This window comes from Trachemys scripta, chromosome 11, assembly GCF_013100865.1.
Source record: "Trachemys scripta elegans isolate TJP31775 chromosome 11, CAS_Tse_1.0, whole genome shotgun sequence".
NCBI classification, from domain to species: Eukaryota; Metazoa; Chordata; order Testudines; family Emydidae; genus Trachemys; species Trachemys scripta.
In genome coordinates this window covers 314156-327848 of record NC_048308.1, presented here as the reverse complement: position 1 = coordinate 327848, position 13693 = coordinate 314156, and the positions used below count along the sequence as shown (strand labels likewise).

Sequence of the window (13693 nt, the reverse complement as noted above, 5' to 3'; positions counted from 1 at the left end):
GCCGTGGGGGGGAGGGAGAGGGGCTGATGGGGGCAGGGGCTGTGGGGGAGAGGGGCTGATGGGGTGATGGGGGCAGGAGCCGTGGGGGGGAGGGAGAGGGGCTGATGGGGCGATGGGGGCNACTGTGAAACTGACTCGTCTACTTCAAAAAACGAGATCACACTGAAAACAGCACAGTCCTGGGGCTCGGCTGTCAGCACAAGGCAGGACAGGATTGGGGTTTATTTAACCCTTTGTAGGCATTATACAGCATCATCCCCCTAGCCCAGGGGTCGGCACTGAAGGTTTCGTGTGCCAGTCATACAGTTTAAGGTTTGTAGACGGTCTCTTTCTAGAAGTCTATAATATATAACTAAACTAAAGTAAATAAGGTTTTTAAAATGTTTAAGAAGCTTCATTTAAAATTAAAACGCAGAGCCCCCCAGACCGCTGGCCAGGACTCGGGCAGGGTGAGTGCCGCTGACCATCAGCTCGCGTGCCGCCTTCGGCACGTGTGCCATAGGTTGCCTATCCCTGCTCTAGCCTCTGAGCATCGCTGAATATTAACAGAGCTGGCAGGACGTTATAGTTGTGCCCAATCCTGTCCCTTACAGAGAACGGCGCTGGTGCAAAGCACCATGACGTTGTCTAACGCCAGTTCAGATTCTGGCTGTAGGCCCAGCCTCATCCAGTGCACAGGTGGGACACACGAGGGGACCGAATTACGACTGCGTGGGCAGCTGCTTATCTGCCATCTCATTTTCGAGTGCTTGACCTTGACAGCTACCGCATGTGCGTTACAGGGCGGCTTTGTGCACGTGTGTGTTTAAACATGATGCCGTCCTTGATGTGGCAGCCGAGGGGGCAGGGTTGAGAACGCAGGCGGGTTAACGCCTCTGCATTGCCTGTGTGATAAAAACGAGAGCCAACAGACGCAGCAGCTGGGTGCCTCCTCGCAGGAGGGCAGGCCATTGGTTTGTCTCGTAGTTAGCTGGTAGCTCCTTGCTGGTGCGAGCTGAGTCCCCCAAATGCCTTGCCAGGGACCCGTTAGCACTGAGGGAGCAAGACGGGCCCAGAAGAGCAGAGACTACAAGGCAGCTCTCTGGCCTCCCCAAGCTGCCCCCATGAGCCCAGCCAGCGCTCACTGACCAGCCAGCACCTCGGCCGTCTCGGGCTGAAGTAAAGAATCGTTTTGCGCTGAAGCAGCGTAGAGATCTGGGCGCAACACGGGCTGCGCTCCTAGGCTGGCAGGGAGGGGGCTGCAGTTTGAATCCCCCCAGGCCGAGCGGCCTCAGCCTGTGTACCGAGGGCTGGTTGGGCCCCGGGAGGAGGTGCGGCGTGGCTCAAGCCCCGCTGCCCTTCCCTAAGCAGCAGGCTGAGAGAAACGACAGGCCGCAGCCAGGCTGGGCTCCAGGGCACAGACTGGGACAGCGGTTCTAGCTCTTCCGCCCAGAGCAGCACATCAGAGCCACCCTTTGCTCCCTGTAGCTCTCGGCTGTTCCTGCTCTGCCCCCAGGGTCAGACCTGGTCTCGCTCCAGGCTCCAGCAGAGATCACCAGCCCTGGAGAGCTCAGCTCCCACCCTGAGTTCATGGCGGGATAGCCCTGCGCACCCAGAGGGCAGCATCCAGGGGGGCACAGCCTGTGAGCCCCCCAGTTATGGCTGGATTCCCAGTACACAGGGGGAGCAGCTTCCCCTTGCAACAAAGGCCCAGACACCAGCGTGAATGAAATGCCCCCTCTTTATTAAATGGCTCTGTAGCTGTATAGCGAGGGGCGCGAGCTCAGCTAGCCAGCACATTCCCAAAGAGCTCCGCGCCCGCACCCCCCTCGCTGGTGTCACACACGGAACAGGAGGGGGAGGGCAGCTTGCCATGCACACGGGCACACAGGAGACGGACAGACACAAGCACAGCACGTGGCAAGGTTCTCCGGCTGCTCCAGGCCTCGCCTCCCTGCCCCCACCTCTAGGAGCTGCAGCCTGGAGCAGCTGCCAGCCCCCCCTTCAGAAAGGCCCAGCGTTGCTCGGGGCTCAGAGCTCTCACCTGGGGGCTGTGGCTCAGGCGTGGAGACGCTCTGTGATAAGAACAGGAGCTCCAGGCTGAGTGCATCCCCCAAGAGAGCCTTGGCGGCAGGGGGACAAGCTCTGCCCACCAGTTTGTACAGAGCACAGCCGAGGGCCGTCACCCAGCCCTTAATGCAGAGGTGCGACCCATGGAGACTACATTTCCCAGCATGTAGCCCCAGCCACACTGGCCTGAGACAGAACTAATTGCCCGCTGGGCTCTGCCATCTCACAGGGCTGCACCTCTGCAGAGGGCAGCAGCCCAGCGGGCAGTGCTCCGGCCATGCCTGGTTCCTGCTGCGAAGGGAGCCTGAGGTCTGTGTGTTCTAGGCCCCAGGGCAGAGAGGGGCCGGCCTGGCGCTGGTTTGCTGGAGACTTGCCCTGTTTCAAAGGCCACTGAAGCATTTTGTCCCTCATCAAACCTGTAAAGCACCAATAGGCTGGGCTAGAAAGCTCAGGGCTTGCACCACGGAGAGGCAGGGGGTCCCAAGCCCCTTCAGGAGAACCGGGCGGGGGCATTAAAGGAACAGGCAGCAGAGCCCCCCCGGCCGGAATAGTCAGTGCTCTGCCTGACAGGCAGGATGCCAGAGCGGCCCAGGCCGCAGGGGAGCCGCCTCAGCCCTGCTTTAGTCAGCCAAGAGCTCCGCCCCCCATCACACAGGAAGCCAGTGGCAGAGCTGGAGAGACCCACGCGTCCTGCCCCCCAGGGGTACAGTGCAGAGCACCATGGGGCCGACCCCTAGCACTGGCTCTGGCAAGGAGCGCGGCGGTCGGGCTCCTAGGAGGTGCTCAGCGCTGTGGGAGCAGGGGCCCCGGCCTGAGGCCTACAGGAGCGGGGCTGGGGGGGCGATTGTCAGTTGTGTATGCAGGGAGAAGGGGTTAGCAGGCAGCCTGGCCTCTGGGAGCTGCCGCTGTCACTCAATAACCTAGCAGAGCTGTACTCTGATTGGCCGAAGCCGCCCACTCCCCGTGCTGTGACTGGCCATCCAGGCGCTAATGATTTATAAGGAGGGAGGCACAGCCTGTCCCAGGCTAGGGGCCCAGGCCAGACTTCCCCAGCGCAGCAGGGAGGGGGAAAGGGGGAACAAAGCTCCTTGAGTCACCTGCTACGTTAGTGTTGACTGGGGGCCTGTCCCCCCTGCTCTGCCGTCCAAGGGGAGGCTGCTGGAGGGGGCCTTGGTGGAGCTCCCAGAGGGCCAGGGCCAGGATGGGCGGCAGGGTCAGCAGAGGCCCTGGAGACGGAGCTCCGCTCTAGCCCCGAGACAGCAGGGCTTTGGCACGCCAGGAGGGGGCAGCGCGGGGGGGCTCACTCTGCTGCTGCCCAGGCTGTCTGCGCTCTGAGGCTAGAGGGGCCAGGGCCCACGGCCAATAGCAGCAAGTGGGGTGTGGGATCACCTGGGGGGAGCACTGGGCCAGGAGCAGTGGGAGCCCCCGCCCCACGGACAGGACACACGGAGCCGCATGGGCTTTGTGGGCGGGCGCCCAGCACGCTCCCCCTCGGGGGAACCCAACTCTCCACCCTTCTTACAAAAATAGATTCTGATGCGTCCCTCCCCCGCGGGAACCCGGGCCGGGCCCTGCAGCTCGAAGGAGGGTCTTTATTTGGACTGTGGAAGAGGCGTCGCTGGCTCTGCTCAGGGACTCCACAGTAGCTTCTCCCGCAGGCAGCGGGAACCCGCGGAGCTCTCCCCTGCCAGCCGCGGGTCGTTGGCCTCGCGCAGGCTCTGCGGTGCTCCGTGCAGCTCTCGGCCGATTCCCTCCAACACGGACAACACATATGCGGACACGGATACACGGATGTACTCACACACGCATTCACCCAACATGAGTACAAGTCAGAGTGATGTTGGCTTGACACACGTCTGTACAGAAGCTTCCACTGCAAGACGCTGACGTGGTGGTTCTGTCCCTTCGGCATGAACGCCAGCGCTAGGCACCTCTGCCCGCCCCACCTCTGCGGGACAGGGGAGGGGGCCGGGACCCCGGGTCCTGCTGCCCAGGCTGGTCCAGAGTCCAGAATCCCACGAGATCCTCAGCCCCCAGAGCTACACCTGGAGGAGAGAGCCATGCGGTTACCGGGTCAGGCCAGAGGCCATCCACCCCCGTGCCCTGCCTCCGACAGGGGCCAGGACCAGGTGCCCCAGAGGGAATGAACAGAACAGGGCAATTATCAAATGATCCAGCCTGTTGCCCAGTCCCAGCTCCTGGCAATCGGAAGCCAGGGACACGCAGAGCAGGGGGTTGCAGCCCTGCCCATCCTGGCTAATAGCCATTGCTGGACCTATCCAGTTCTTTTTTGAACCCAATTATACTTTAGGCCTTCACAACATCCCCTGGCAAGGAGTTCCACAGGTTGTCTGTACGTTGACTGAAGAAGTACTTCCTTTTGTTTGTTTTAAACGTGCTGCCTGTTAATGTCACTGGGTGACCCCTGGCTCTAGTGTTATGGGAAGGGATAAACAACATTTCCCTGGTCACCTTCTCCGCACCAGTCACTATTTTATAGACCTCTACCAGAGACATCCTTAGTCAGCTCTTTTCCAAGCTGAAAAGTCCCCGTCTTTTTAATCTCTCCTGGGGAGGGAGTTGCCGGCCAGCAGCCCCAGCCCCAGCCCACCCAGTCAGGGCAGCACTCACTAATGCCCTGCTCACACCACTCCCCCCAGCAGAGCCGGGCGCCTGGGCCGTACCTTGTGTATCTGAGGCGGGAGCTCATCCTCCGAGCTCTCCTCTGGAACCGGCTCCGGATGTCGGGCCGACTGTCCATCCTCAGCCCAGCCCCCTAGAGGCAGGCGGGAGAAGTGCGACGGGGCTCTGTGCACTGTGCCCGGATCTGCGGCATGGGCACAGAAGTCAGAAGAACATGTAGATGCGGGTGAAGCAGGCTCTGGTGCCAGCTCCCAGCAGGGCACCACTCAGGGGGCTCTAGGCCAATCTGTCTAACCCCCCAAGCGAGAGGGAGGGGCTGTTACTGGGTGGGAGCCTGTGCAGCCTTCCCCGGCCGACAGCTCCCCTGGAGGGGCTCCTCCCCACAGCACGCAGGGTGACATGGGAACATCACAGCGGGAGCCCACACACTGCCAGCCATGGATGAGCAGGGCTCCCAGGCGCCTCCTGCAGGTGCTACCGCGCAGTGGCACCTGCCAGCCGCCAGCCCCAGCTGATCGCCTGGCATGTGGGGGGGAATCTCAAATACTTCACTGGCGTTTAAACGATTACCCAGCAACCCGATAACAAACCAGCGTGTGGACCCATGGCACGTTCCAAAGGAAGCGCCCCTTGGCCAGGGGGACAGGGAATGTGTGGGGAGGCTGGGATCCCTGTCTGGAGGGGAGTCCCACAGCACGAGGCTGCCCCAGCACATACCTGTGATGCCGCCGTATCGGCGCTGGAAGCCCGTCTGCAGGGTGGCCAACTCCTCCACTGCCTGGCGTGGCGAGGAGAAGGGATAGCTGGCAGAGCGGGGGATGGCGGCGGGGGCGCCCTTCTGAGCATCCGGCTCCTCTGGGGCACTCTCCCCGCTCTCGTCGCTCTCCCGCCGGTGCCACACGTGTCGCTCGGGCTCTGTCTGCGTGTGCTGCTTGTGCAACTGCGCACAACACAACGGGGCAGGTCAGACAAGCAGGGAGGGGGGACAGAGCCGCAGCCCCACCCCACCCCACATCCAGCCTGCAGGAGCCCCTGTGGCAGCCCCACAGTAGTTCTGGCTCCTTCCCTCTCCCCCTGCACTGCCAGCTCCCGGCGCCGCTGCTCCCTCTGCCACTCCAATGCAGGATGGGGCTGTTCTGCATCAGGCCCTCCTGTGCTCCGAGGTGGCATGCAGGGACCTGAAGAGACAGCCAGCACTGGGGTGCGCTGCAGGGGAAGGATATGGGCCTGGCTGCCTTGCAGGACCTCCTTTACCCCCTGGGTACAGCACACCTCTCTCCAGCTGCCAGGCTGCCCTGCGCCCCCAGAGCTGCCCTCTCTCCCCCTGGCCCAGGGCGCAGGCCGCTCACCTCGTGCATGTAGAGTGCGTGCAGGCTCATCTCGGTGGAGGCGTATTCGGACAGGATCAGGCTCTGTAACTGGCCCTCCCAGGCGCTGCTCCCGGAGCTTGCTGTTCTGGCATCTGTGCTGCAGCCGGGACACAGAGAAGGGCTGGGGGAGGGGGTCTGCTGCCCAGGGGCATGGCCCTAGCAGGCCCCACATTGGATCCACACAGCCCTTCTCGATCCCCTGCCCAGCCCCACTGCACTGCTGGGCTATGGAGTGTCCCATGGTGCCACCTCACCCATTCCCTGCCCTGGGTTTAGAAAGGGCCCCTCTGCACCCTGGATACGTGCAGCCTCTGCCCAGACACGTGGGCTTTGCTCAGTGGGGTCCAGTCCCAACACAGGCACCCCCAAGGGCCACAGATCCCCATCACAGGGGGGCAGGAGCGCTCCAGCGCCCCCTCCTGGGGCGGAGCAGTCACTTACAGAGTCAACCCTCGGGGGCAATTCTTGTTCTAGCCATCTGTGTAACCTGCTCCATTGCAGGGGAGGGCTCAGAGCAGCCCCTGCAGGGACTCCTCCCGGCATGTGGGCGAGGAACGGACTGCAGAGCGTGCCAGCAGGAGGCGCTGTGAGCTGCTCCCAGCAGCAGCACAGGCCCAGTGAACCAGGGGAGCAATCCCTCCTGTCTCAGGCACACGAGGGGCACCCAGCACCTCAGGAGCAGGGCCTGGGCTTTGCAGCTCAGCAGACTCTTACCCAGAAGCCGTCATGGTGCTGTGGGCCCGGGGCGGTGCCCCCTCCACGTGGGACCCGGACGTCTGGAAGCCGCTGTGAGTTTGCTGGGCAGACTGGAGCGGGGAGAAGGAGCGCAGGGCAGAGGCCACCTCGGAGAGCTGGCGGGAGGCCTGCAGCTCATGGCTCGCGTACCCCAGGGCCGAGGAGCCCGCGATCGCATTGGCAATCAGGCTGTGAGGCTGCAATGGGAAGTGAGGGAAGTCACAGCCCTGGACAGGCAGCCACCAGACAACAGGACAGGGCCCCTCCCCAACCCAGCTCCTCGGGGGAACTCCAGATCCTATAGCCCCCCCATGCCGCAGGGCAGAACCCCACCCCACACACCCTTGGAGACGGGCCCAGCCCTCCCTGGAAACCCGAGCCCAGTTCAGACCCAGCAAACTCACTCCACCGGCAGCCTGAGCCAGCCCCGCTGGGCTAGCTAGACAATGCAGGGCAGCTGCAAGACTCCTGCCCTCCAGGCAGCCTTGGAGCAGCAGAGCCCCTTCCTCTCCCGCCCACCCGCGACCCGCCGCAGCCAGGGCACCTCGGACTCCGACTGCAGGGACTGGATGGAGGTGAAGAGGGCGTTGTCAGGCAGCACGGCCTGCTGGGCCAGCGCCACGCTGCTGTCGCGCAGCACGCGCTCCTTGAGGAAGCCGATGAAGGCCGTGCTCTCGCGGGGCGGCTGCCACTTGGGGTTGGTGATGGCGAAGTGCATGAGGGACAGCTCAGTCTTGCCATCCTCGGCCTGCTGGTAGATGGAGGCCTCAGTCTTCCCCGCTGACATCCACTGCAATGCACACAGGTGAGGTGAGGGGGGCACTCCAAACCCATCCTTGGACCCCCCCCCGGGCCTGCCATACACCCACCGGGGGGTCTGGGGAGCCCCAAAGGCCAGGCCGCACAAAAACCACCAATGCAAAAAAGCCAGGAACCCCCCAGCAGCTGGCCTGGGACATTGCTCGCTGGAGCAGACACGCCACAGCCAAGCACGCCCACCTCCAGGGCCTTCCAACGCCCGGGGTAGCATCACATGCCCCCCTCCAGGGCACGAGCCCTCACCTAGCCAGCTGGGTCATGCACCCACCGAACAGGAATCCCCACGGAGCGTGCCCGGATGTTAGATACGAGATTGCAACAACACAGCCCACTAAGACTACAGGCCCCAGCATGCAACACTTCAGCTTGATTGGCGTAGCCTGGCCACAATGCATTCTGGGACCGGCAGCCGCAGCAGAGGGGTAAGATCTCTCTCACTCCGTGGGGGACGTCAGCCCACGCCTTGGTTCCAGCCACAGGCAGGACCCCCCCAAGTGCAGGGGGAGGGGGAAGGGACCACGCCAGCACACGCCCGTGCCGCAGGCAGGCCCTACCGCCGGGTGCCCGTGCTGGCGCACGTCCATCTGCGCGAAAGAGCAGGTGTCGCCCACGCCCACCACCTCCACGGTGAAGTTCCGGAAGAAGTCGATGATCTCCAGGGACTTGGGCCGCAGGCAGAAGATGAGGATCAAGGGGGTAACGATGGGGCTGAGGAGCTCCTCCAGGATGAACACCTGGGAAGGGAGAGGGGGGGCTCAGCAGGCAGCCCCGAGAGCCACCCGAGGGGGCTGCTGCACCACGGCTGGGAGGGGCCACCCAGGGAACACGTCAGTATCACCCCCCAGTGCTCCGCCCCCAGCTGACCAAAGATCCCTCCCTGCCCGCCCCCCTTGCTCTGGGGAACCACAGGAGCTGCCGAGCCATCACACGCACGGCCCACGGCCCTGGGGAGTGAGGCACACGCAGGTCCCCAGTCCAGCCCCTTCGCATGCACCAGCCTCTCTCTGGGCATCGCAGTCCAACAGACAGCGGCCCTGAGGTGGCACTCGTGTGTCAGAGACCCCCCCCAAGGCGCCGCGAGTGCCCCTCGCTGGGCAGAGGAGCGCAGGAGCCAGTCCAATCCCGCCCCGGTTCCAAGCTAGCCAGAGGGGCCGGGCTCACCGCTTTGTACTGGAAGAGCTGAGAAAACTCGTCCCGGGTCTCGTAGCGGTGGGCGTTGGCCTGCCAGTGGTCGGGCATGTAGTGGATGTGTGCCAGGATCACCCGCAGCAGCTGCTCTGGGCAGAACACCAGGTGCTGGTCTGGGATGAAGGACCTGCAGGGGGGGCAGGACACAGATAGGAAGGACGGCACTTCCCAGAGAACCCCGGCCGGAGTCTCATGCCAGGGGGAGATCACGCCTAGAGACGGGCTGGGAGACCTTCCCCCACAGCCCTGCCAGTGCCCCTCAGTCCTGATCTGCAGCCCCTTGCTACTCCAGCCCTGCCTACCCCCAGCCCTGCCAGTGCCCCTCAGTTCTGACCTGCCCCCCGCCAGTGCCCCATGGTCCCGACCTGCAGCCCCCTGTTACCCCAGCCCTGTCAGTGCCCCTCAGTTCTGACCTGCCCCCCCAGCCCTGCCAGTGCCCCACGGTCCCGACCTGCAGCCCCCTGCTACCCCAGCCCTGCTGGTGCCCATCAGTCCCAACCCGCAGTCCTCTGCTACCCAAGATGTGCCCACTAGCTCTGCCGGTGCCTCTCAGTCCTGACCCACATCCCAGTTCCCTGCTATGCCAGCCTCTGCCTCCCCACCTCAGTCCTGATCTGCAGCACCCCTCCCCCGGCCCCCACACTAGGCACTTTGGCCCCAGGCTCTTCCTTCCCCCCCCCCCCCCCCCCCCCCCCCAAGATTTCTGCCAGTGCCCCTGACTCCTGGCCTGACCCACTGCTCCTCATTTCCAGTCCTGGGCCTCCCTAAGCAGACTTATGTTCACTTGTGGCCCAAGGACAGACCCGCAGCCTCCCCCTTCGCCCCAGGGCAGGCCGGCCGTGTCGGCCCGGCCGTCTCACCGGCAGACGGTGACGCCCACGCCCAGCAGGGTGACGGTGGTGAGGACGTGCTCCACGGCCAGCACGTCCTCGTCGTAGATGGTGAGGGCGATGAGCACGGCCAGGATGGAGCCGGCGAAGAAGGCCACGTTCTTGGCCACGATGGTGAGCAGGGGGGAGATGAAGCAGTTCATGTACTTGGAGGCTGGCTTGTAGCCCTTGCTGAGGCGTGAGTGCAGCTCGTGGTCCAGCTCGTTGAAGTGGCGCAAGTAGCAGCGGCCGTAGAGCGACCAGCAGCGGGCGCCCAGGCTGCCTGGCTCCCGCTTCAGGATCTCAGTGTAGCTGAAGAAGGCATAGAGGATCTGCCAGATGAGGATGAGGGGGCAGAGGATGAAGTTGGCGATGCCGATCCAGAGGATGCGGGCGCTCAGCTTGTCGGCCAGCTCCAGGCGGTTGCCGCCCCGCTTGTACTCCGCCTTGAGGCTCCACTCGTTCTCAAAGAGCGAGCCGGGCCCCCAGAAGAAGATGAGCTCGAAGTTGTACTTGAGGCCGCGGGTGTAGAAGATGGTGTCGCCCAGCCCGGGCAGGTGGAAGCGGATGGGCAGCAGCGACTTGTTCACCATGGCCACCATGTAGTTCTTGAAGCGCAGGATGCGGTGGTAGATGTCCAGCTCCGTCAGCTCCTTCTTGTGGATGCAGATCTGATGCTCCTTCTGGATCTGCACGATGCGAGCCTGCACCTCCTGCCAGGTGTAATAGGGCAGGTTGCACTGGCCGGGAGGAGAGGAGGCAGTGTTAGAATCTGGGGGAGACCAACAGGGGCCCAGCCGGGCAAGTGCTGCAACAGAAACTACAGGTCCCAGCATGCACTGCTCCAATGTTCCACAGACACAGGCCATGCTGCATGCTGGGAGTTCCAGTCTCACATCAATGCTGCACCCTGCTCTGCGTGATGCTTGCTGTGTGCTGCTCTGGGGTTCCCAGTGAGGGATAAACGCAGCCCTCGGGGGGGGACAGGAGCCTCATTCACCCCACCTGGGCTGGCAGGAAAGAGCTAGAGAACTACACGGGTCATCGCCACACGCACCCAAAGGGTGGCGCTCCGACGTCTCCGTTACCGCGCCGAGCCCTTCCCAGCTTCCCACTTCCCAGACGGGGAAGTGATGGGACGTGCCCAGCGCCCCGTGGGGAGCCTGCAGCCGACTGGGAGGAGAACCCAGGTGTTCGAGTCCCAGGCCCATGCCCTATTCCACAGGCTCATGGTCTTGCAAAAAATTAATGTAAAGGATCCTGCTGTTACTCGACTTACCCACATTCTCCCCGAGGGAGACCCTGGGCTGGGACTTGGGGCTCAATACCCAGCTCTGCCAGCCTCCCCCATGGCCTTGGGCAACGCCTAGCTGCTCTGTGCCTCAGTTTCCCTACCTGTACATGGGGAGAGAGACCCTGCCCCGCCTCCCAGGGAAGGCATGAGAATAAACTGCTTTACACCTCTGAGGCTGGCACACTGCTGTAGGTATGGCAAAGAAAAGCCTAGAAGTTATAAAGCAAAGCGATTGGCCGGCAGACAGTCAGCAGAACACAGCTGTCCCGCGACACACCCAGTGTCCAGGGGCAGATTTGCCGGAAAACAAGCTGTAAGGAGATACACCGGATTATGTAACTCCCAAGGGAGGTCCGAAAGAGGGAGAGACCAGAACCCCTGAAGGCAATGGGCCGGTGAAACCCTCTCCTACAACTTCAGCAAGGCAACCCCGAGCTGGGGGGCAGAGGCAAGGGGAGCTCCCTGCTCCACCACAACGGCCCAGTCCTTCAGCCCCAGGGTCGCTCACCATGGGGATTTTGAGGGCGTTGATGTAGAAGGAGTGAATCTCCCAGTAGCAGCAGATGTTGTAGATAAATTTGATGAGTCGGTGGATCCAGAAAACCCCCGCTATCACCAGGATGCAAATGAGAAAGCCGTTCTGCTGGATTCTGCAAGGGAGAAGAGACTCGCTGCAACACTTGCCTTTCGGCACGCCCCACGGCCGAGCCTCATCCCACAGGAGCCCAAGCTATATGCACTGTCAAGGGATCGCTTCACCCACCACCAGAATGTAGCCACATCTGGGGAGGGGATGCACCAGCTGTGGAACAGCACACAGCAACACTGCCATCAAACACCAAGTACATACCCTGGGGATTACATGACCCAGAATACAATGCAGCTTGGCCACTCGGACCAAGACAAACCAGGGACTTGCAATCTTGGCAGTCTACATGCCTCTACTTCTGATGAGGGCAAGGGCTGCGTACTGCACGTGGGTGAGGTTCGGCCACTCCCACTGTCCCCCTTCTGGAAGGAGTCCTGGGTCTTTAGCTCCAGTCTGGAGCCGGGCAAAGAGGGAGCTCACACTACCATGGCCTTTGGAGGGTGGCAGGCTGCCAGGGCTGGGGGCGGAGGTGTGGCTGCTGCCCTTACCTTGCGCTGCACACGCTGGGAGGCAGAAAGGCATCTGGCAGTGTCACCTTGATGAGCTCGCTGGAGTGCTGGCTGTGATTCACCATCTTGTTGGCAAACAGGATGTCATAGTCGACGCAGCTGACGAGGAAGGTGGTGAAGGCCACCACGAAAATGAACTGCCTGTGGGAAAGGCAGCAACCATGAGGGGCATGCTCCTTCTGCCCCCAACTCCTAACACGCCACAGCCAGGGGTGGCTACTGGGTCACACCCCACTGCCCATGGCATGATGGGGGCAGATTCTGAGCAGAGGGAGACAAATTCCTGGGGATGGAGATGGACAAAAAAGAGGGAGACAGGTCCTGATTGAAAGGGGAGTGGCCCGGACCACCTCCCACCTCACCCCCTAAACCTCAACTCTCAGACATGGCTGTGCAGGGATAGCAGGAACACTGGGGCCCAAGGCCCTTCACCCCAATGGCAGTGAGAGCATGGGGAGAACCTGCCCCCTCCCTGGCCTCCCCACCCCCAGAGCAGGGGGACTCAAGACGTACATGAGCTCAAAGATCTCGCCAATCAGCATGCAGGTAAAGCCGTTCTTCTGATGCAGGTTATAGACGTGGGGAGCTGCAGTCAAGGAGAACAGTCTGGCAACCCCTCCTCTCCAGCCACCAGCCGAGACCCCCTTCCACCAACTGAGAGAAAACCCCTCCCATGCCAAGCCACCCCCTACCGCCAGTCAGGATGGATGGCTGCAAGGCAAGTGCATTCTCTGCTTAGCTACAGAATGCTCCTGGGGCCTGGCCTCCATGCCCGTCCCAGGCAGAGGGTAACGCTAGCCTGTCCCAGGCCCCCACCACACCCCAGCAGGCGCCTGTGAACTCTCCATTCACAGACCCCCCTGAGCTCTCTCCGGAGTCTGCAAAGGCAGGACCTGGCCAGCACAGAGGGCGGTAAAGCCATATCCAGAGCCTAGCAATCAGAGCGACAAAGAACGGGCAGGAGGCTATCACCAAAGGGCTGGAGGGACCTGTTTCTGTCCCCCTACAGCCCCATCGCCCAAGGGAAGGGGTGGAAACGCCACAGCTTGGCCCGTTTGGACTCCACGGAGCAATCCAGCCCCAGATGAGATGGGACCTGCGCCAAACGGACAGACTGTGTCCAGCTGATGCTGGGCTGGAGCAGGCGCCTCCCTTCCCCCCGCACGCAGCAAGGATATGCGAGAGAAGAAGAGGTCCAGGTTCTCGATGTGATGCCAGGGAGCTGCAGGAAAGAGAGGAGGCAAAGGGGGTGAGTGGGACTCGCTACGCAGCAGTGTGACCAGCAGCAGAGGGTCAGTTGGTTGCCGCTGACTAGTTACCCTGGTGACACAGCCCAGGGCACAGAGCGGGCTGGGTCCCTCCGGTCTCCCCAGACTCCAAAGGGCTGCTCCCGGGTTTACACAGCGCACGGAAGAGGAGTCACCGCTTCAGATCAGACCCGGTGTCTGGCCTGCGGCAGTGGCCAGTACCCGGTGGCACATAGAGGATCCCCCCACCCTAGCCAACGGGGGGGGCAAAGGCTTGGGAGAGGAGGGGATCCCCCCACCTTAGCCAACGGGGGGGGGGGG

General features: G+C 62.7%; 1 protein-coding gene across 1 annotated transcript; it reads right to left on the bottom strand.

The window, feature by feature from the left end:
* Positions 1 to 1702: 1702 nt before the first annotated feature.
* ATG9A (autophagy related 9A) lies at positions 1703 to 13347 on the bottom strand (the record flags this gene model as incomplete). The annotated part of the gene is given in 13 exon segments (XM_034785877.1): positions 1703 to 4094; positions 4734 to 4876; positions 5410 to 5632; positions 6042 to 6159; positions 6777 to 6994; positions 7342 to 7587; positions 8171 to 8350; positions 8778 to 8931; positions 9665 to 10413; positions 11476 to 11617; positions 12105 to 12266; positions 12639 to 12703; positions 13304 to 13347. Coding segments are annotated over 13 exon segments (2450 nt in total), but the record flags the coding sequence as incomplete, so codon positions are not given.
* Between the last annotated feature and the right edge of the window lie 346 nt (positions 13348 to 13693).